Source organism: Coffea arabica, chromosome 8c (assembly GCF_036785885.1).
Source record: "Coffea arabica cultivar ET-39 chromosome 8c, Coffea Arabica ET-39 HiFi, whole genome shotgun sequence".
Classification (NCBI taxonomy): Eukaryota; Viridiplantae; Streptophyta; class Magnoliopsida; order Gentianales; family Rubiaceae; genus Coffea; species Coffea arabica.
In genome coordinates this window covers 36,622,020-36,646,561 of record NC_092325.1, presented here as the reverse complement: position 1 = coordinate 36,646,561, position 24,542 = coordinate 36,622,020, and the positions used below count along the sequence as shown (strand labels likewise).

The 24,542-nt window shown below is 33.8% G+C and overlaps 1 protein-coding gene and 3 long non-coding RNA genes across 4 annotated transcripts; 3 read left to right on the top strand and 1 right to left on the bottom strand.

The window, feature by feature from the left end:
• The first annotated feature begins 3,201 nt into the window (after window positions 1-3,201).
• Window positions 3,202-4,166, top strand: LOC113705485 (uncharacterized). Its single transcript, XR_003451895.2, has 3 exons — window positions 3,202-3,429; window positions 3,521-3,560; window positions 3,718-4,166. It is a non-coding gene; the product is annotated as an uncharacterized lncRNA (long non-coding RNA).
• Window positions 4,167-10,560: 6,394 nt separating this feature from the next.
• On the top strand, window positions 10,561-12,285 carry LOC113705316 (uncharacterized). Its single transcript, XM_027227121.2, has 3 exons — window positions 10,561-11,070; window positions 11,428-11,493; window positions 12,138-12,285. Exons 1-2 carry the CDS (start codon window positions 10,724-10,726, stop codon window positions 11,486-11,488), a joined length of 408 nt encoding a protein of 135 aa, XP_027082922.1. The 5' UTR covers window positions 10,561-10,723; the 3' UTR covers window positions 11,489-11,493; window positions 12,138-12,285.
• Window positions 12,286-14,905: 2,620 nt separating this feature from the next.
• LOC113706540 (uncharacterized) lies at window positions 14,906-17,477 on the bottom strand. Its single transcript, XR_003452038.2, has 2 exons — window positions 17,216-17,477; window positions 14,906-16,856 (listed from the first exon to the last, which is right to left on the bottom strand). It is a non-coding gene; the product is annotated as an uncharacterized lncRNA (long non-coding RNA).
• Window positions 17,478-22,746: 5,269 nt separating this feature from the next.
• On the top strand, window positions 22,747-23,724 carry LOC113705560 (uncharacterized). Its single transcript, XR_011820666.1, has 2 exons — window positions 22,747-23,401; window positions 23,511-23,724. It is a non-coding gene; the product is annotated as an uncharacterized lncRNA (long non-coding RNA).
• The last annotated feature ends 818 nt before the right edge of the window (window positions 23,725-24,542 follow it).

Genomic DNA, 24,542 nt, shown 5'->3' with positions numbered 1-24,542 from the left:
TTTTTTCTTCTTATTCCTTTTTATTTTAATTTTTGTCGATAAAATTGTAAAACTACTACTATTACCTCTAGTTTCTATTATAACCAAATGTCAAACTAGTGATTTTTTATTAGTTAATTTTATATGTAACCCAATGTTTTTTGCAAATATTAGTTTCTACTTTTGGCATTAAAATTAACAATAAATAAAAAAGAAATGGCCCAAAATCACTTCTAAGTTATGATAATCCTACTACTTGAAAAATTCATAAACTCTAAATCAATTATTTCAACATTTTCTTTTCTATCTTATAAATCTAAATCCATAATAAAATACCATCAAAAGTATCCTATCATAGTGATAAAATTATTATTATAGTTGTTTATCAAATAGTATGTATGGACATAAAAAATTTGGCACCTTTTCCTTATAATTACACTAAATAATCTAATAATTGTATAGAAAAATAAATTAAAACTCATTACACAAGGGCATTTTTGGATATTTATTTAAAAATTTGACCAATTCAATATTATTTTAAGGCTTTGTTACTAAAACTATCAAACCAAGGAAGGAAGGTATAATTTTCCAAACCTCTAGGGAGCTCAGTGAAATTGTGAAAAATCTCAGGGGAGGTTTCTGAAATTATCCCTTTTTTTATGCCTTTATAGTTTGTCTTGAATTTTCTAATAGTGCAAATAAATAAAACAAAATTATAAATGATAAATAATTATAGTATTATAATAACATCCAAATTAGAAATACTAATAGGAAAGTGAAACAAAATAGTGATATAAGAGAAGTGAAAAAAGAAAATAGTAAAAGAACAAAAAAAAAATAAAAGAAAGTATTGAAAAAGGAAAACTAAGGGAATAAATAAATAAAATAAAATAGTAAGGGCACTTTTATCTTAAAATATCAAATAGGGGGCAAAGTATTTATTTAATGAGTTTAGGGGAGTAAAGTGCAACTAAGGATAAAGTTGCATTTAACCCTTAATTTAACTAATAAAGATATTACTCAATTAAAAATGAAATCTTTGATTTGACTCTCAAAGTTTTTCTTTTCCCCCTTCTCCTTTCATCATTTCCCCTTGTAAAATTTAAAATCTCTGTAGACCAAGAAAAAACAATTATTTTATATTATCTAAGAAGTTGGCCGAAAGTTACCAAAATTCCTCTTCCCCACTCAGGAGAAAGAAAAGTGGAGAGGGCATGACCTAGCAGCTTCAAAAGTGGTGGTTGCTGTTGTTGAACTTTAATCATTTTGTTGGCTTTTGTGCTTTCTACTTTTGATTTTTACCTTGCTTTTGGTTGTCCAGCAAATTTGTCAAATTCGCATAATTATCGCCCAAAAAAAAAAAAAAAGAGTGTAGACAATTGGACAAAGACTCAATTACTATGCAAACGATGATATTATAACTTTTACTCTTTTTTTTTTTCTTTGGGTTTGGACCGTTGGTGCCTTTAATTCCCATTGGAGAACATATCTACTAAATAAAGAAGTCGGAGATATCTATACCACAATTCTGCTGATGGACCCAAGAAATTTCGAGAAAGCTTCTTTAAGGTCTTTAGTTTCTTGGCTCATTACTTACTTTACCAAAGAATCCCACTGACTTTAGTATTTTATGTTAGTCGTCTTTTTTTTTTTTTTTTTTTTGCTATTTAAGTGCTTAATTTTGGGGAAAGCAAGTAAGTACCATTTATGAATCAGGTGCATTATGGCTCCTCTTGATTACTTCAGATGAGTTTAGGTTCTAATTCTGAATGATTGGTTTTTTTAGTTTTTCAGATGTTCTGGCTTGCTTTTGTATCCATATTTTTCAATAGTCAAAAAAAGTTAAAATGTAGAATTTACGAAAATCAAATTAAATTTTATTATGGTTGTTCTCTATAGTCACTTTCCACACTGAAGGAACTATTGCAAAAATCTAGAGAGCAGACCCTTTATGGGATTGATGGGAAAAATGGGTATAGAATTGAGAATGAAAATTACTCAAACAGGGTCTTCTTGAATGTGAGAAAGTACTAGTAGTTGTGTATGCAAACAGGGTCTCCTTGGTATACAAATTTTTTTTTTTTTTTGTAAGTAATAGTTCCTTATTACAAAAAAAAAAAAGTGGAAAATAAATATTCATGAAAAATATTTCACACTCATTTTTCCTTGTTTGTCCTTATCAATATTTCCTTCTGATATATACTGATATTTTGTCATGAAAAGCATTTAAAAAAAATAAATCATCATAAGAAACTAAAAACTTTTAGTAAAAAAAAATATATGATTTCTATAATTACATCTGCAGTTGTATACTAATTCTTGGACACTACAATATTTTTGAATAGAAAAAAATGTAATAACTTAAAGGTAAACCTTCAAAGCATTATGCATATGAGGATATGAATCCCTTTTCACACTTACCAAACACAGAAAATCTTTTCTTTCTTTTTTTTCTGATAAAACAAGCATCATTTCATTAAATCTGCACTATTAACAGAAATAGATACAAACATATTTGAAAAACAAATACTTAATACTACAGATCTAGAACGAACACTTGATACTACAGATGTGGAAAATCAATAGAATATCACATTGAAACTCCCAAAAAAAAATCAAAAGATAAAATCTAAATCTAAATCTAAATCTAATCAACGTGTATGACCATTTGTCGAGTCAATTTGTATGTTTCGGATGGGCAAATTACTAATCAATCCACATTATAGGGCACACCTTGCGACTAAGCCTCTAAATTAAGCAATCAAGCAATGAAATGGTATTAATTCGAAGTTTAAATTGTAGCTCCGTCTTCTTTGCTAGCCTATGCAAATGATGGCTTCTGTAATTTTTATCTGTTTTGGTCTTGGCACCTTTAATTTCCAATAGAGAATCTATCCAGTCCAGTCAAAAAGAAAATTTCAAGGAATAAAGCAGTCGGATCATTATGTCTATACAATATGGCCATATCTGTCCTTCTGTAACTTCTTAATAAGGCATCACAAAACTATACTGATTACTGACCAATCCAAGAAATTTCGAGAGAGCTTCTTTAAAGTTTTATTGACCTGATTTTTGGTCTCTCATGGAGTACTTTTTGGCTGTCCAACAAGTGCTTAGCCAAAAAAAAAAAAAGCAGATTTTACTAATTTACCATCTACTGATTAGATGGATTTCATTTGGTTCAATTTCTCAGTTGACGGGATAAGAAACAGTGGACAAATTGTCTATAAATTAGTAGTTAAAAGTTAAAACAGGCATCAACAAGGGTGTTGGATGGGCAAAATGGCAGATATATCTTTCCACTCCATTTGATGAATACTGGTTCTCTATGTTTTGTTTGGCGTTCCTTCATGGATAGGCAAAATGGCAAATACAACTTTCCACTCCATTTGATCACTTGTGCGAAAGTCACCTGGACAGAAACCAACACGGTCGAGTGTCTACTCGAGCGTAAATTTCTGACTTTTGCAGACTCAATTTCTACTCTGACTCCCTCCTAATCTTCCCTCCGAGTGAAAATTTTTATGTTCGGATTTTGCAGGTGTTGTCCCTTCATTCCTACAAAATATTTGTGTGATCATGTAAGCAAGATATCGCTTTATAGTTTATATCATCCAGCACGTTTGTTCAGTTTCTTTTGTTAGTTAAAAAAAATTAGTTGCAGCACCATCAGTGGCATACCAAAAAACAAATCGTACAATGACTGATCAGAAAACTTTTACTTAATAATTTTTGCAGGCCTTGGGAAACACACAATGTTTGCTTGAAGGGGATTAATATCTACCATTTTGGCAATGTCAAGTAGTGTTCAAAGACCAATTATAAACATCTAACTGTGCATTTGCTCTCTTTCGCTGCATAGTTTGATGTGTTATTTGGCGATAAAATATTACTGTTAAACATTTCCTATTGGTTTGAAGGCTTTTTTGTTCGTTGTGGCAAAAATAACAGGCTTTCTAACGTACTTACCGTTTAGTAGTCTTGTAACATGGCTTCATGTGCCGATACTGAAACTTTTTGGAACAATTCTGTAATATGTCCCTGAATAGTAACAACTTACAAGTCTGTCTGTTACTTGGCCTTAAAGCCTTGAAGGAGATTCTATGCGAGATTATTGTACTTGGGGTAAGTCTAAACCAGATTATTCTACCATGTAACAGATATTATGAAAGTTCAGAGTTTCTGTAGCAGATAATTCATGAATGCAGATTATTATGAAAAGGGATCAACTTCTGTATTCTGGTAGCGAAGCTCTAATTGGACAACATGTTGTCAATACTGACCGAAAGTAACAAACTTGGAAGTTAAGAAATTGAAAAATCCACATAGATTGGACGCCAGGCACTATTATTCCCTACGGGCAGTAAAATTTTCATCATTTGCAGTTCAGGGGGAAAATGTAGGGTACGAAACATGCGCTAAGGTTTATTCACACGTACATGAAGTGCTTCGTCTTACTAACCAGCTGACAGTTTAATTTGTCACATACTTGCATCACTAAACAATAAAAACCGAAGGAGCATCAGGTTCTTTTGTTGAAGAAAACATATTCAATTGTAACTTTGTTACACCACATTTAAACTTTTGTTACGCCATCTTCTAACTCAGTTATACCCAAGAGCAGACTTGTGGGAAATGGAACTTGTGAGGCCTCGTCCGCCGTGCACCTTGTGGGAAATGAAATGCTTAAGTTTTTTTTTACACACACACTATGACGACCTCACCTCTCCCTAGGGCGTACCCCAGGGTTTAGCATACCGTCTGCCCAATTCTTGCCAAGACTCACTCATTCATTTCAAATAAAATAGGTTACAATCTCACGAGTAAAGGAAATAACAATTCCTAAACTTGGAACATACAAATACATTCATTTCTATTTCAATAATCCATACAATCCCAAATATATCAAATGATATGAGTTCTAGAAACATTTAGCCCTAATCGAGTACTAGCGCTAATCGAGTACTAGCGCGAGTACAATCGCAAAATTTCAAAAACTAAACTATGCTAGCCTGTACTAGTCTTACGCCCTCGCTCGTACCCCTGTAAGGAAAACAAATTTAACGGAATAGGGTGAGTTAAAACTCAGTGAGGTTCCAAATAGTAAATTGACAATTATTCAAAGTGCTAGTATCAAAGAAGCAAAGTAGCGAGCATAATAAGTTCATAAAAGTGAGCAATAACACTTCAAATAGCAAATCTCAAAATGAGCGAGGGTAAAATTCTTTTTTTCTAAAAGAAACAATAACACTACGAATAACAATCAAAGTATAAGGATACAGAAGGCTCTCAGGAGCCAAATTCCCGTTGCTTCACCAGAATTTGATCAAATAGTAGTTGACACTCCGTCAACTTTCGAGTAAAGTAACCAATCCAGTAGTGCTTCGCTTAACACCAACCCGTCCACCACTCAACCCCCTTACCGGACCCGAACGCCAACTAAACACTGGTGGTAATACTTGAACATACCGATTAGTCGAAGAGGTATCACTCCACTCGACAAAACAAGAGACCCATGGTTCGTTATCTAATCGACCAAACCCTTGCCGACTCGACTCGATTAACTAGCCAGTGGGGTTTGAGTTCCCAAGTAGTCAACAAAGTCGATGACCAATCGATTTAGTCAAGAGAAAAAGTACGGAGACGAAAATGAGAGGCACCTCCCACTCGGATAGAGTGTGGTACATACTACTGCTCAACACTTACAAGTCAAGTACAAGTACAAATACAAGTACAGGTCAATGCAAATCAAGTTACTTGTACAAGCATGAATGAGATATCAAGTGTTTAGTTGACTTAGATCGAGTGCGATAAAGTACACACTTGCCCGACTAAACCAAGCAAATCTTATCCGATCACATTGGTAAAGGATTTAAAGCAAGTATCAAGCTCAATCATGTATTTGGAAGCACTCACCAAAGGTCTAGTGCTTTTCAAAATCACATTCAGATCCAACTCCTTGGTTGGAATCCAAATCTGCGATAAAATATCATTTAAGAATGTAGAACTTTTTAGAGTTCGAAACATAAGAGTTTCGCTTCAAGAAAATCAAATAAATGAAACTCATTTAAGTAGTATTCATTTGACTTATCACACCCTAGAAAACTCATGCTCGCTCTTTTAGTTTCGATAAGGAAGCGGTTAAAACGTTTAAGTTCGTAAAGTGGCTAAAAGACGAGGAAAACATATTCCAAATGGTCGCTACTTTCATTTTTCCAAGGATACGAGTTTCAACCAAATTTTAACTTATATACCTCTATGAAAGAAGACACGAATACCATAGACAATCCAAGTTCAATTCGACCTCAAATCTTCGCTCAAGTCGTGAGTACACACGCTTAACCCTCGAGTGAAAATTTGAGCGGCATGCCCTTTGTATTTAGTTATTTTCCAGCCATTTATGGCTTCATTATTTTCCTCAACTCAGCCCAAATTCACACATAAGCAATTTTAACACAATAGCCCTTCAACTAGGCTCATTGTCATCCAAATACAAGGCAATTCTAGTAATGCAACCATCAAAATCAAAGATGGAAACTAGTTTTAAAGACAAATAACTAAGTAACAGGTTTGACATCTTCCAGCGTCTTGGTCACAACTGAAGCTACGCTTATCAAATTTGGGTAAATTTTATGGCGTTTCGAAACTAAGACAGATACCTACATTTCCTATGAAGACATCAGCACCCAGTTCTTGCATCTTCAAGGTCACAAAATGAAATCTCAGAGAAAACAGAAAACTATTGGTTAAACTGGGCATTTGGCAGTCAGGGGTATTTTAGTCATTTCACAAGCTGCAGTGCTCTGATTGAGCTGAAATTTTACAGGTATCTAGTTAACTCAATTCCCTACAACTTTTTATGTTTTGAGCAAGACCTGATTTGGCCTCTCTCATGGACGAACATACAGTGCAAAAACAGGGCAGATTCCACTATCAAAACTGGAAATTCACTTCTACTCTAAATTTATATCCTAACTCACTACTATCAAGTACTATATCATCAAAACTATCAATTACCAACTCAATACCATCAATTACTAGATAAACAACCATAAGCAAGGCTGAAAAATGTAAACCCTAGCTAAACATTCCACTATATTATCCAAAACTAAATAATCAACTATAGTGAACCAAGGACATAGGCTTCTTTTCCAATTTTAGCAAGAATAAGTAAGACAAAAGGAAGGGCAAGCATTATACCTTCCAAAAGCTGCTTGTAAATAAAAACTAAACCCCTTTTTTCCCAAAATTTTACCACACAAAGCTGTCCCAATACCAAAAGGTTTAATCGGTTTAGTTTTTGAGATTTCACTCAAACAAGATGGATTCAAGGTTGGAGTTGAAGTGGTTTTTCTCTCTTTTCCCTCTCTTCCAGCTCGGCCAACATGAAGAAGAAATGAAGCCAAAAGAAAAATAAGAAGATAGGAAATTGGTTTGGTCAAAATTGGATGGATTGCCGCCAAGTGTCACCGCAAGATTAAGTCTCAAATTTTTTCCTTGTTTTCCTCTTTTCTTGGTCAACATTTTTGGCCACTTTAAGGCTAATGAAGGGCTGATATTTCTGATATAATAGCAAGGAGATTAAGGTAATAAAGTAGTGTTCAAGTGGTGTATTTAATCGATAACAAACGGTACATGTCAGTTCACACCGTTTTTCCTTAACTCGCCTGTACTAGTGTTTTAACTTATGATTCACTAACTTATTATTATCACTTCTAATCACACTTTCTCTTATCTAAAAATCACTCTTAACCACCGAATTTAGTACACACACCTCCATAATTAATCACACTACCAAAAGTCGTGAAAACCCTAATTTGCCCTAATTATAAAACTAAGGGCAAAACTCTTAATTCTATTATTTCTTACAACTATTAAGGGAGTAAATGAGTAGTACAGATATTATAAAATAATTTATCAAAATAAGAGGGAATTTTAAGAAAATATGAACGAATTTTCCAGTCATCACACACACACACATATATATATATATATATTGACTCGTGCCTTGAGGAAACTTTGTAAACTATCTTGGTTGGTCAATGTATATAGCTCTTTGCTTTGTGCTATCGACTAGATACTCGCAGCTTTACAGAATATTGATGATTTTCCCGACGAACTTTCCACCACCGGTATAATTATATAGGTTATATACTTCTAGGCTCATTTGAATCTTCTTGTCATGTTTGAAATACATTTGTTTTTTATTCACTGGCATTCCAACTTCTTTCTTGTGAATTTCTTCCAACGATTTTAAATTGATACAAATAGACTAATTGAAACAGACGAAAAAAAATTGAGCCCTGGGAAATTGACTAATGTATACTTAGAGGAAAACCCTATAATTTAACTAATTGAAATTGTTATAATCTAACAGTTAAAAGTCACTTATTTTATCATTTAACGGTGAATTTAACTTTGAATTAACTTTTTATACACTGACAATATAGTTATTTTTTTTTACACTAACAGCTATAGATGTATGCCACATGTGTATGTTTTAAATTTCAAATTTAAATTCATGTTATTGATATGATCTAAACTTGTTAATATATATAAAAAAAAATTGTACACTAACAGTGTATAAAAAACTTACTCTTTAACTTAAAAATATGATATTGAAAAGGATATTCAAAATTTTCATTATAGAAACTACTAAGGTGATAGCTTGATGTTCCGAATTCGAATTTAGCTACTTGGGCTGGTAGTGGTGGTTTTGGGGACAGCCACTTGAGCTGTGGTCAAGCTTGACTACTAGTATTAGGCAATTAGCTTGGCTGGCCGGAATTGGAAAGTCAAACGTGCTGTCAGATGAATTTGTACGCATCCGGTGCCATTCTAGCAGGAGATTTTGGGACCAAAAAAAAAAAAAGTAGGAATTTTTTTCTGTTTATATGTATAGATTAATTTCACATTTCCTCTTTAATCATGGACTAGGAACTTGTTTTGTTATTGTTCTTTCATGGAAGGAGCCCCGATGCTGGATCTACTTGATTAGAGAGGATATATATTTTCAAGAAAGTGATTAAAAGCATGCGTGATTGTGGGGGAAGAAAACACAAAGAAGATTCTCACTCTGTGGAACGTTGGAGACTACTTTGGTAGGTCTATTTTAGCTTGCTTGCTGCTGAAGGAAAGAGTTAAACTGACATTTGAGAGAAAGAAAAAGAGGATAGAAGAAGCTTACTCGTAACAAATAGGATGAGCTTTGATGCTTTCTTACATGGTATCATTTTTCCCATTTTCACGTCAAAAAGAGATGTGGATATGTGTCCTTGGTAGCCAGAATTCATTTCATCTACAAAGTGAAAAAAAAAAGAAAAGAAAAGTTGCAATTCTGTATAAACCATAATTTGTTTACTTTTTAAAAATTTTAAAGTTTCAAAAGAAAAAGAAAAGAAAAGAAAAGACGAAATTCAAAGGAAAATCAGTTGCTATAGCTGCCTTCCAAAGCAAGAAGCACAAAGCTGTGAAGTAGAATCAAACTTTTGCACCTTCTACAAAATATGGGCTCGTATATTACCACTTTTGCGTACTTGCATGTACAGTAGTACTATGAAGCAGAATGGACCGCTTGAAGGTAATGTATAACTCCTTGTCATGACAAGAAATCAAATTCTTTTGTTGACTTCGAAAGGTTGTTATAAGAACAGTCAAAAAGGTTATTCTTGATATTCAAGAAAGGGAGAGTAATTGAAAGATGAAAGATGCAGATTTTTTTGCCGAATGTGCTATATGGTCATAATTAAGTTACGTATTATAAGCAATATATGTTCTCTTGCCTTTTTTTTTTTTTTAAAAAAAAAAAAACACATGTAGTTCCTAAATTCTTCTTCTTGTTCTTTTTTTTTTTCTGGGTTTTAATTAAAAGGTCCATGTTAAATTCTTTTTTTGGCTAATAGGCATCGGGCACTCATTAAGAGGGGTTCCTACTTCTTTAAGTACGAAGCTTAATTCAACAACATTACAACTAATAATTCCCTTTCTACGAAAAATTACTCTTATAAAAAATTGGATTGGGCGGTACGGGAAAGGAAGTGTAAGTAAGAAATCCCAGGTCTGAGACCTCTCACTTAAACTTAAAAAAAAAAAAATCCCTTTTCTTAAATTTTAGTAATTTATGTGGCAAGTTGAAAACTTAATTAATACACCATGCTTGCGATTTTTGGATTTCAAACTATAACAGATTCTCTAATTTTATTGATTTACTCAATAATTTAAGAATATACACAATAGTATGACAAGTTGAGTTTCCATATTACTTTCAAACAGTGTAAAAATTGACATCTTTGCGTCCCATTTTGTTAAAGAAGTCTAAAAGGTTGGTCTTAATTAATCGTCACAAGCAAGCATCTAAGAACAAAAAACCAATCCAACCGTACCAAGTTAAAAAAACCCACCAAAAAAAAATTTTCAAAAGATAACCACTTGAAGTGTGACATCCTTTCCGATTGAGTTTTTGCATAATCATAAAATTTGCCATGCTAAGTATGAAAAAATAGAAAAAGGGTCTTCCATTTCTATAAATTACCAGGCTTCCACTTCCTCACGAGGCATTATTTTTGGCACATATCAGTACACCAGCACTGACATCCCATTCACTCTTTCTCTCTCAGTTAATTCCCTACTACACCAGCACACGAGCACCTATAGTTTCCATCTCTTGCAATTTTTTGATCAAGTCTAGCCGGACCAAACCAACAAAAAAAGGGGTGTCACAGAAAGGGCAAAATTTTGTGAAAGAATGGGAAATAGAGTTACTGTGCTAGAAAATAGGACATTGTACAATATTGAAATTAGAATGTGGGTTTACCCTGCTAGACCTGATGAATTCAAGAAAATTTTGAGGATCAAACCAGGTAGATCCACAAGAATAATGGCCACAACCTTCAACAGCAGTAATCAAGATCATGATCACGGTGGTCTTGAAGATGCAGTAATGCTAATGGTGTATGCAAATGGAGGTTGGACTCGTAGATACATCCTTCCTCTCCACTTGTTCGCTTATGCGAAAGTCACCTGCGACAGAAACCAGCACGGTCAAGTCATTCTTCGAGCCAAAAGGGCAAACTTCAACTTCTTCAGACTCAGGTACTTCTTTTTCAACTCTTACTTTCATTCTACTTATTCCATTCTTCTTTTTTTCTTGTTTTTTCATATTACCATTGATTTACTCGGCTTTGCCAAGATATGACTGCAGTATATTGAAGTTTTCGTTGAGAACTTTTGATACACATAAAATTTATAATTTTCAAAAATTAAAAAAAAAGGTGTAAAAATATGAGGTTTTGAAATTTACAAGTGTGACCGAAATTCAGCAAGTGCAAAAACCCGAAAATATTAAGAGGGAGGGAGGTCAAGTATGATTTTCGACATGTTTTTTTATTTATTATTTAATTTTCTCAATTGTTTTGATCTTCTTTCATTTGCTCGATGAGTTTTTAACAGGTGTTTTGCCATGCGTCCTGCAAAATACGTGGGAGTAGGAATGATTGAAGAGGACATTTAGGCATGGTATTTATCACTAACTCTACCTTTCACAATACCACTTTTTGTTTAGTTTCCATTCCATTTCTGCGGCAGGGTTGTGGGTTATTCATGCAAGTATTACTCCACTCGAATTATGAAAATGTTGGTATTCATCGTGCTTTCCTAGAAATTGTGTGTATGCAGCATTTTGGTAATCAACACTTGGTAAAGTTGTGAGGTTTGTGACTATACATATGCAATCAGCATATATTGTTTAATTTAATGCCTATTGATAGCATCAATACTCTTTAATTACTATTTCAATCTAACAATAGACAAAAAAGATGTCCTCAACACCTAGCATATATAGAAGCGGTCAGAGACATTAGCCAAGTGATTGTAAGATTCATGCTTCGACTGTCAAGTTTTTTTTTTTTTTTTTTTTTGAAAAACATGAATAAACCGGTTGAATAGAGTCCAAGGCTAGGGTACAATGATACACATGACAAATATTATGGAAGATAAACGTGTTATTTTTCATTAGACAATTGTGCATTTAGTGAATATATTTTGTAACTAAATACAGAGGTAGAGCTATTCAAATTTGGTCAAAATCTCATTTTACAAATTATTTTTGATGGCTTAAATTCTGCAGACTGATTCAGCTCTTTAATTGATGATCCTTGCAGGTCTCGGGGAATACTTGACCATGTTTGTTTTATTCTCAAGGCTGTGGGAGGTCCCTTGAGAGGATTGAAATTTGTCTGGAATTAAAATTGTATTCTACAGAAATTATATTACTAAATTCTATAAAATCCAAGTTCATTTCCACGCAAATTCCAATTCTCTCAACACTCCAAACACAGCAGCAAATTTTCCTTACCATCCATGTTTGTAAAGTGACAAGTACCAAGCATACGGTTTCGAATGTTCTGTCCCCAAATTAGTCTCGAAAGTCTCAAAGACTACATATTTGGGGATAAAGGGGATGGAGACTAATTTAAAGACAGAAAATTCGAAGTCCAAGTATACATATTTTCCTATGGCGAAAGTCACAAAACTGCGACAAACTAGTGATGTAGATTTGGTTTTTAGATGATATTGCTTATTAATTATTGTCCAGTGGTCACGGAAGGGCTCACAGAGGCCTTCTCCTAGTCAGATTTAGAGTTCAAATTATGTGTCTGGAAGTTAGGAGTGGCAAAAGTGTAGGGAGGGATGGAAGGGTTTGAAAAAGAAAATTTATTAATTGTTGATGTAAAATGGGATTTCCTATCAATGTTATTGTACTTCTATCATAATTCCACATTAGTTTCTTGTTTCATTGAGAGAAATTATTCATGGGGAAAACTCCTACTATCACCATGATTACCTCCTCTCGAAGTAAGGGCACGGACAGTTATCACTGACAATCGTCTGGAACGGTGTAACGATTTTTGAACGGATTGTAATTCAAATTGAACAGATTATACATCCTTACAACAGAGATATAATATTATATTACTGTTCATGTGGGTCTCATGAATAATAATTACGTGTCTATTGTAAGAATGTACAAACAATTCAATTTGAATTACAACTCGTTCATGTGTGCCTTGCTCCTTTCCTCTCCACTTTCTCCCTTTTTTTGGGGCACGAGACCAATGTATCCCTCCTTTGCAGAAAAATTACTCAGCAGGCATCTATACCATCCATATGGTCATTGTCAAAGCAAATCCGCAGAAAATTGTACTGATAATTCTATTAGAGAAAGGAAATGAAAATGTATCAATCATAAAATAATTGAGTAAAAAGGACATAGAATTTGCTCCAACACCCCAGTGAATGCGGTAACACAATAGTATTAGGGTGAATTCCATTTTGCCATTCGTTTAATTTCAGTTTGCATCCTTAAATTTAAGTATTAGGCAGATTTGCCCCCTCTCAACGATTTTGGTTATATGTTAATTTCTTTGGCAAATATACAGTTGAAATGGGTTACGTCACCGCGGAAATTCCAATAAAGACAAACGATAAACTTAAATAACCATATAATCCAAAAAAAAAAAAAGGAGGAAACTTTCAAAGGCAATATATATCACAAAAACATTTCAATTTCCTTCTTTTGAATTGAGGCATTTGGCGAAAGAAAGGTTTGAAATTCTCTCAAATCTCTCTCACCTTGTTTGAATTACTTTGGAGGTATTTGGGTTTGCAATCTATTAATTATTGAAAAATATTTAAACACTAAAATAATTGGTAGATTATAAATCTAAATATCCCTCAATTCATCCGCTCAATCTAAAGGGTTTTGAGAGAATTTCAAATTTTTTGTCAAATCTCTCGATCCAAACTTAACCTTAGTTGATCTAAATTCTAATTGCTTCTCAACTTTTCATAAAAAAAAAAATTGCATTTTAAATAGCCAATGACATTTAATGAGCTAATATTCTCCCAACGTTCAGACAGACGAACATCAGCTTGAATGCAAAGGTGCTTTAGTTTTTCTATTTTTAGTGCTTGTTTGACAACTCTACTTAATGCTAAAAATTACGTAATTCATGTACAACTTTTTGAATTCAGTATATTTGATTGCTTGACAACTCCACTTAATGCTAAAAATTAATTCATTTAGAACTTTTTGAATTCAGTATGTTTGATAACGGAAATGTCGTACCACTTAATATATTAAGCATTGCTTAATTTTAGGTGAAAATTTTTCACTGAATTTAATGAATGTACTACACATACTATAACTCTCATACACAAAACACATTCTCATACATGTTCTCGCAAAAAATACACATTCGTTCTCTTTCTGTTCATACACACACACTCGTGCAAATATACACTCTCCTACAAAATATTCACACTTAAACACCACCTCTAAATTGTTATATTATTGTCTCTCTCTCGCTCTCTCTCAAACGCACATATACATACTTTTCTCTCTCCCTCTAGATACACAAATAAAGGCAATTTTTTAAAGATAAAAAATAATATTTCTGCGATATTTCAATTCAGCACTATAATTTGGTTAGTTATCAAACAAATATAACCTAATCAATTCAGTAAATTAATACTTTCAGCATTTAATTGTCAGATTTCGGACTTCAATCTTATTACAGGCCCTTAGGTTGAATCAAACTTGTGGAGTGATAATTAGTCAATTGAAACTGTTAAGCTCACGTAACAAATTAAACTTCAAGGACTAAATTGAAATTACGCAAAACCTCCAGGATACAGAGATGAAATAACCTCGAAGTTAATATTCAGTTTCCAAACATAGTAGCATGTTTCACTTCTTAAATGTCGGCACCCTTGCAAGGCATCTGCTGTGAGTGGTCGTGACTGCTGAGCCACTTTTTAGAATTTTAGGTGCTGTGGGATGGTGGGGAGAGAACGGAAACTTGTGAGGTAGAGGGCCTGGTACCTTCCGCTGAATCTCAACCCAAAATGCTTACTGGAGACCCTCATCTAAATCTCACCCAAAATGCGTACTGGATTTCATGTAAAGAGCTATGTGAAGTGTCAAGATAAATTACAAAAAAATTGAACCTCTTCAGCACTGTGACAAGCTATATAGCATGGGCTCCAAACAATAAGCTATACAACAAAAGAAATCGCACTCAATCTGACACTAGTTGTCCAAAACTCTAGAGAAAGCGTACTTGCAAGTGCAGTTTACAAACCAAACTTTGTTACAAAGAGGATATCTTTAATCTGATACACCAATCCTGTCTACAACAAGGGGTGCATAGTAACAAACAACTTGGACTTAAAATGAATTAGATCCAGAAGTCCAAAAAGATGTCGACAAAAAAGCCAGATCAGCCAAAGGCCATAGAAGCTCCATCTGGTGCTTTAGGTTCCAATAACTAACATCTGCGAGAGAAGTTCACCTGCAGTCCATGAGGCTATGAAAGGCAAAGCATCAATATTATTTGTCAGAGGTCAGACCTGTTAACTCAATTGTTAATGAATAATGTGTTGCTAGGAGTAGTTAATCATAAATTTCTTTTCTATATAAAAGTCATCCTTAAAATAGCGACATCTCAAGGCATTTTGTTTCCACCATGCAGAAAACAACACAGGAATTCAAAGATAAATAGTGACGCAAATTGCTTCTACACCATTCCACACCTGAAAATCAAGAAAATGCAGCTTGAATAATTCTTATCAGATCCCCAAAAGAGGCAGTCATACGACCATCTCCAAAGCCCTTTTGCAATATCCTTTGTGAAATAATGTAAAATGCAAGTAACATGAGATGACCAACTACATGCTAAGATTATGTGGAACAAAAATTGATCTAAATGCAGAACAATTAACTAAATTAATTACAAACAGAAACATATTACTACAAGTTCCTCACAACCTGAGACTCTCTTCATTTTTTCTTTTCTATAGCAACATGAACCCTCTTCACTGATCAACAATAAAGTAGCCAGTAGTGCAGCCAAGGAATACAATATTCCAAATACATCAATTCAGAAACACTATTTTATTACAGAGGACCCTGTCATTTAAAGCACAGAAATGGCAGTCCTAACTTTAAAGCCAAATCCCAATTTGGCTTAGTACAAGGAAACTTCTTCCAACCTCCAACTGTATCTCTAACTGATGCAACCACAGCGGTAACTACGCTAACAGTGAATACAGGGATTCTTTGATAGATAGCCTTGGTTTCTTGCTCTCCATGGGTGATATAGCATGGCAGAGAAAGCCAACCACTTTACCTGATCAATAAAGGAATTAGTCTTCTAGAGATCACATATCCATTCCAGCTCTGCAGACTAAGCAAACAACTCCAATAGGCTAAACAGAGCAGCAGCGCATTGTTCCAAACTACAGAGGAAACAATTCAACTGAAAACAAAATGTTCCATAGTTTCATCAGTACCTCTACACAATACACAGGAAGCTGACTCCACTGCTACTCCCCATCTCTGCAATCTATTTTTTGTGACCAATTTCTTTCAACATTACAGCCATAAAATAAAAGAAAACCGAGGCACAAACCTTTACCCCATACTGTTATCATTGCATAACTATTGCCTGTCACTTTCTCCAAGCCTACCAAAATTGTCAACTGAAGTTTGATAACTCTTGAATCAATTAATGATTTTTGAGACACAAACGTTTGCTTAATTAAGTAAACAAATGAAACAAATTAAGCCAGCATCATCTGCTTTTCGGATACACGGCCTAATTAAAAATCTTAGGATCCTTGCAAGGTAAAAGAATTTAATATAATTTATTATCCAGCTAATGAAAGACATCTAGACCTCCATTAGCTACAATGGCTTGGATTGGTACTGAGAATCCACCAAACAACAATCTCATATAGCAAGCCAATCTCATTCTTCTAGCGGATAGAAGAATTCTAGATCGCATCTAGCAATAGCAGCTTGGCATGGTAATCATAATCTACAGAAGAAACACATCAAAATTCTCATGTCATTTTAACAAAGCACTGCCAAATCAAATTCAGCTATACATTGATCGAAATCAAAAAGCATGATGCACAACAACGAAAAGAATAATCCTGCGAGAACCTTGTAGATTCAAGACACAAATAATCCTGAGACTGACACGGATCATGAGCAAACTAATTAACCCGACTCCAGATTTCAATCAAAAAAGGGAGGATCTTTAAATGCACAATGTTGGCTAAGATTTACAAACAATTAATCCCTCAATCTTAACAGACACAAAATGCAATAGAAAAACTACAACTACTGACTGAGGCATTAGCACAAACATATGGGAGGCACTTAAGAACTAACCAGCGAAAAAAGACCTATCACCATAAATGAAATTTAATTGAGAATTGAGTAGAAATCCGCTCAACAACGCCTTGGCTCTTCAATTCTTCGATTCCTGTCTGTCACAGGTGACTTTTGCCTCACAAGGAAAGAATCCCAGGCGAAAGTCACCTGCGACAGAAGTAAGCCGAAGAGGGGAAGAGCGACGGCGTTTGAGCGAGGATTAGAGACACAGGAGAGAAGCCGAGACTGGCGACTTCCCTAACATTTGCCCAATTTTATAGAGGACCATTAGGGCACAAAGACGGGCAAAGCTGCTCCCCTTATAAGGAACTAACCAATTTTTTTTATTAAATTTTAGGGATAATTTCAGAAACCTCCCCTGAGGTTTCTGACAATTTCACTGAGCTCCCCTAAGGTTTCGATAATTACACCTACCTTCCTTGATTTGATAATTTTAGTAACAAAACCTTAAAATAATATTGATTTTGTCAATTTTTAAATGAATACCCAAAAATACCCTTGTGTGATGAGTTTTAGTTTATTTTCCTATACAATTATAAGATTATTTAGTATAATTATAAGGAAAATGTGACAAATTTTTCATATTCATATCTGCTATTTGAAAAACAGCTATAATAATAATTTTATTACTATGATATGATACTTTTGATGGTATTTTATTATAAATTTATATTTATAAGATAGAAAAGAAAACATTGAAATAATTTATTTAGAGTTTATGAATTTTTGAAGTAGTGGGATTATCATCATTTAGTAGTGCTTTTGGGTCATTTTTTTATTTATTGTTAATTTTAATACCAAAAAACTAGAAAACAAAGATCAGTAAAAATATTGGATTACATATAAAATTAATTCGTCAAAAAAATCACTAATTCGACATTTGGTTATAATAGAAAATAGAGACAATAGTGGTAGTTCTACAGTTTTATAGGTAAAAAATTAAAAAAAAGGAATAAGAATGAAAAAATAATTTTAAAACTCATTCTAAATATAAACATACCAAATAAGGAAATTTTATTAAAATATTTAAGGGTAAAATTATCATTTTGAATGACAAGGGAGGTATGTATAACTTTTCAAATCTCAGAGAGCTCAATAAAATTGTCAAAAACCTCAGGGGAGGTTTCTGAAATTATCCCTTGTCTAATGTAATAATAATGAGGAACCAAAAAAAAGGAAAAAATTCAATGCGTTTAATGGTTCAAATATATATATATATATATATATATATATATATGAAGATAATAGACTGTGATTGTGAGAATTACAAACATCTCAACCGCTAATATTTTTTTTTAAAAATCTATTATTATCCTATCTCTTTGGATTTCGATCTGTCCAATCTAGTTTAGTTGCGTAAATTGGTACAATCACAGTATAAACTAAAATGTTTTCGGCATAATTGTGAATTTTATACCAATTTAATTAGAATTTACGATTATACCAAAATTATACTATCAATTTACACCAAAATTCTATTCTATTAATTTATGCAATGGGGCATAATTGGAATTGGAGAGGCCGGATTTCCTATCATTTTATCAGTTAGGTATTACCATCAATGATTTACTGTCACGATTTTCTAAAATCTTAAGGGGCATAAGTAATAGTGGAAGGAGTGCTATATATGCGTAACTTTTACTTCACAACTATTCCAAAAATAAATAAATAAATAAATAAAATACTTCAATTGTTTAAAGAAATCAAATCCACAAATTCCCAATTCCATTCGTATGACAAAAAGGAAATAAAAAAGGAAAAATATATGGTCCTCGTTTGCTAGCTTAAAGCATTGAACTTTGTTGTTCGTCAAAGTACAACTTACTTCAAAAGAGTCAAAAAATGCAACATAAGGTAAGATTGTATTTCTTTTCTAAAACTGCAATTCCTAGGGCGAATGTGTAGCTGGGCACTGAAATTTCCTGTTGATTGTGGAGTTTTAGATTAATGATTTAGAGTTTGGATAGGAGATTATTTGGAAAAAGTTATTTAAAATAAAATATTGTAGCACATTTTATGATTTTGTGTTTGTGAGATAAAAAAAAAAGTTGAAAATTGTATTTATAATTTAAATTAAATAATATTAGAATTTTTTTTTAACAAATCATGCTAGCCAAACCAATCCATCAACGCAGGTAGGTGGTGCACCCGTATGGTCTGACGGTGATTCAGTTCTCGCCAGGCTCCCCCGACTCAATTGGGCCACCCCATCGAGTAGGTTCCCATAGAGTAAGTTCCCTCCCCCCCCCCTCCCCCCGGGATTAGGAGTAAGAGTAGGTTAAGTTAGACTAGATATACCGCTACATAAAAAAAAAAAACCAATCTATCAATATATTATTGGGAGTAATTATTTGTTAAATAGGTCAGTGGTGCCTGGAAGTGGAGCTGAAATTTTCATCCCTGTTGAACTACTGGTGTAGTAGTGAGGTGAAATTTTGGGCCTTCAGGTGTAGTAGTGAGGTGAATTACAACGGGTCAACGGGCTAAGAGTGAAGAGAGAAACTTGAATTGGTTTTAACTTAGTAGTGAAGAACTTGGGTTGAGCTTGGGCCTACGAATTGGTCCCGATCAGTGGAGCTTGGGCTGAGCTATCTAAAAGTTAACACATGCAAATCAAAAAAAATAATAATAATAATTTTTTTTTTTTTTTTTTTGGAGAGAGACACTGCAAACCTTATTAGGAAAAAGTGTGAGAAGATAGTTTGAAAGTCGAAAAGGGTTTTACAATACTTAGCTATTATTCCTATCAGTTGAGCTACGTCTTGGGGACCCTGCTCTTGTCCGGACCCTCCCACATTTTCTCTCCTAGATTCTTGAAATACATGCTAAATGATCGACATGAAACTCTTTGAAAGTATCAATAGCAAGGTTTATGATGGGGAAAGGAAAAAGAAAGAAAAACTCATAGTCTTGCAAGTGAAAGTATAACTTCAATTTTGAATTAAGGGAAACCAACTTTACCATTGAGAAAGAAAAAAAAAAAAAAAAACTTAAGCCATCGACATGTTATTTTTAGTTATTTTGTCCTGTAAAATCTTGTTAAACGTTCAATCAATCCTTGGGTGCGGCCATGATACATCTTGGTAGGTGTTTGCGCTGCTCATGGGGGGGCGGGTTAGAATTGGATTCAACTGGAGAAATCATGGTGGGAAGAACCTTTCGGAGCTACATTAGTTTAAGGGATCGTTTCCTCATGTATTAATTACATATTAATGTTTAAGTTATTACATTAGTGGATTTTTATTTTTTTTTATTATTATTTAAAGGAGACTCCAAACTCCAAAATAGAGGAGAAAAGAGAAAAAAAAGAGAGATTGAGAGTTGATTTAGAGACCTTAGGGTCACCAAACCAGCTGATATTCCAAGGAGTGGAGTTGGGTTTTTGGACGCAAACTAGCAAGAATAAATACATATTTATTATCCTAAAATTCTCTTCTACACATGCAGCATGCATCTATATCATATAATGGTAATGAAGTATTTATTCGACTTGTTTGAAACCATTTTACATTCAAGTATTATCTCTAAGAAGTTGCCCAGAAGTTGCCAAAGTCCTCCACCGCACTCCACAGAAAGAAATGAGAAGAGGGCATGACCTAACATTTTCTTCACACGGAGAGTTGCTTTTGTTAAAGTTATTATGCTCCCCATTAGTTTCTCGGCTTTGCTTTTTGGCTTTTGACGTTTCAATTCCTGCTTGCATTTCAAGCAAGATCTAAAGGGGGATGGCGACCCGATTTGGCTTGGGGCATGAATTCATTTCGTGTGGACCAAGAATGATTTCATATGATCTTGGGACGGCCGACCAATTGTACGTGTGTGCACGCTTTTTCTTTGCATTTCACGTTAGGGATAATTTCATAAACCTCCCTTGAGATTTTTTATAATTACATGTGGCTCCTTTAAGTGTTACCTTAATGTTTTAATTAAACTCTCTTGTTGCCATGTTTATATGAAGGGATGGATTTTATAATTTTTTTCTTTTTTGATTCTTGTTCATTTCTCTTATATTTCATTACAAGTATAGAAGAACTATCAATGTTGTCACTAATATCTATCCAAATTAACTGTTAAACTAGTAATTTTTTTGATGACCTTTAATATCATCCAATTTTTTTGTAACTCTTTTTATTTGTATCAAAATTAAGAATAAATCAACAATAATTAAAAATAAATGGCCCAAAATCACTATCAAACTATGGTAGTTCCATCATTAAACTAGTCCATAAACTTTTATTAAAAAATAGTCCATAAATTAAAAAAAAACACAATATAATACTTTCTTCTCTATCTTAAAAAGAATCTATATTCCTAATAAAACACTATAAAAAATATCTTATCATAACAAAAGATTTATTGTTATAGTTAATTATTAAATAACAAATATTGGCATGAAAAACTTGAGACTTTTTTTTCAAAATAATTATGTCAAATTACTTTATAATTGTTTAGAAAAATGAATTAAACTTTATAAGTTAAGGATATTTTAGAATATTCATTAAATTTTTGACCTTATTTTAAGGTTTAGTTATTAAAATGTCAAATTAAGAAAGGTCAATGTAATTTTTAAAATTTCAAAGAAATTGAGTGAAATAGTCAGAAATCTCAAGAGAAGTTTCTGAAATTATGCCTTCATATTATTCTCTTCTCGCTCAAATCATAAGATGCCTATCCCATCCAATATGCAGTGACAGTAGTGTTTACTGTTTATACACGTTTTAGCTTTTATAGTACAGTAACACACGGTAGCACGCATTTGATACTTACTCGGATGTGACTATTTTCTGCAGAGAGTGTAATATTCGAGAAAACTTCTTTGAAGTCTCCAGTTTTTGACTTATTAGTTGACCCCATAATTCCATTGACCTGATCTTTGCACTTGGGATCTTCGATGATATGTTTTTCTATGTCAATCCAATGTCACTTATAGTATTGTTCCAAGTGTCCTGTTATTATTTACATTTGTGTTAAACCAAATCAAGTTGAATTATTAGAAACTTGTGTTAAACCAAATCAAGTTGAATTATTAGAAAATTAAAGTGTAAATAATAACAGGACACTTGACATAATATTATAGGTGGCATTGGGTTGGCATAGAAAACATGTCACCGAGGATCCCAAGTGTGATCTTTGAAGTCTGTTCTGGGGAAATCTAGGAAGTTACACAAAATTACCATTTACTAATCAGGGGGATTACGGGCCTATTCTCGTTTGATTATTTCACCTGAGTTTAGAGTTTGATTTTGAATACAAGTTTTTTTTTTTGATACTCTAGCTTGGTTTAGCATCTAAATTTTAGATTTTAGTAGACAAAAAAAGGTTAATATCTAGAGTCTAACCAAGTATAATTTTATCATATTCTGATTCTTCTTTATAGTCACATCCCACAATCAGTTAATGCAAAACCCAGAGAAAGGCCCTTAATTAATTTGGTTCAATCTCTCACTTAATTGAGTTGAGAAACAGTGGACAAATTTCCTCTATAAATTAGTAGTGCCATAGGCATCGAAGGCGGCCACTTTCCTCACATTTTAGACCTAAGGATATTACAAGCAAATAGTTTTTGCTAACACCACCATCACACGAGCACTATTCCGATCTTTCTCCCTCTCAGAGTTCAGCGCATACACCAGCACACGAGCACTGCTAGTCTTTAATCTGATTGTTTGTTCTTTATGTGCCTTCGTCTTTGCAAATTCTAGAGAGTTTCAGGTTGTGAGAACTATTCCGATCTTTCTCCCTCTCAGAGTTCAGCGCATACACCAGCACACGAGCACTGCTAGTCTATAATCTGATTGTTTGTTTTTTTATGTGCCTTCGTCTTTGCAAATTCTAGCTAGTTTCAGGTTGTGGGTTGCATAGAAAAATGGGCGGTAAGCTTAGTATACTAGAAAACAGGACTTACTACAGCATAGAACTCAGGATGTGGGTTCACCCTGCTAGACCTGACAAATTTGAGAAAATTATCAGGATAAAGCCAGGTGGAACCACAAGAGTAACGGCCAAACAGGGTCTTCTTGATTTTGACAAAGTATTAGTAATGGTGTATGCAAATGGAGTTTGGACAGGTAACTACATCTTTCCACTCCACCTGATGACCTATGCGAAAGTCATCTGCGACAGAAACCAGCACGGCGGTGTCATTATTCGAGGCAAAAGAGCATTCAACTTTTGCAGACTCAAGTTCTTCTCTAACTCCCTCTTAATCTTTCATCCAAATACTTGTGAAAGTTTTTATTTTGTAAGGTAGAAACGCTTCGACATTTCTCATTTTTGTTTCTGAATCTTGCAGATGTTTTGCCTTCATTCCTGCAAAATATGTGGGACTGGGAATGATCGAAGAGGAGATATAAGCCAGGGCCAGCAAGTTTGGTTAGTCACTCTAATATCACTCTTCTTATTAGTCACCAAAGATTAGTGCAGCAACACCATCATGACGTACCAAAGAACTCATTATAGAACGACTGATCCATAAACGTTTACTCTATGTTCGTTCGTTGAAGGCCTGTGGAAACTCCTGACATGTCTGTTTGGAGCTGATCTTTTCTATTTTGGCTGCGTCAGCTGCCAAGTGAAGCTGAAATACCAATTATGCACGTCTAACAAAGCATTTGTCCTTTTTTGATGTGTTTGGTGATTGGGTAATAGGTACTACTATTGTCAAGCTTTTCCAACTGGTTTTAAGGTTTTTTGTTCGTCATGGCAAACATTTGAGGCGTGTGAACATTATTCTTGCCATGTATCCTTGTAATATGGTTTCAAATAATGGTTTTGAAACTGTTTGGAAAATCTCTGTTATATATATGTCCACAACAGCTATATGTCCGTATGTTAGTTGCTTTGAAAGCCTTGAGGAGTTTCTGTAACATATTACTATATTTGGGGGAAATTCTATACCAGATTACTGTGCATAATTAATTATGCCACACCCTGAGTGGAATTAGCCACTGAAACCTCATATTAACTTACACTTTAGCCATTTACGGTAATTACAACCTTAGCCAAGTAACGCTCCATCCATACAATTCTTAAGATCAAACCTATTTACAAAAACTGCATGCACAACATAATTGTTTTAAAATCTAAGTACAATGTTAGAGATCAAAAGTGTAGTCCCAACATTATCTGCATCTAAACATAGTCCAGAGTAACATAAGCATGTGTTAAGCCTTCCGCCACCCTCCTGTAAACCCTTGCTATGATCGAAGTCCTCCTCGTAAAAGGTTCCATTCTTTGAAAGGTTCAACAAAGAAGTATAGGCGATTACATGACCAAAAAATAGTCCAAGATCCCGTCTACCTGTCTAAATACGTTAGTACAATAA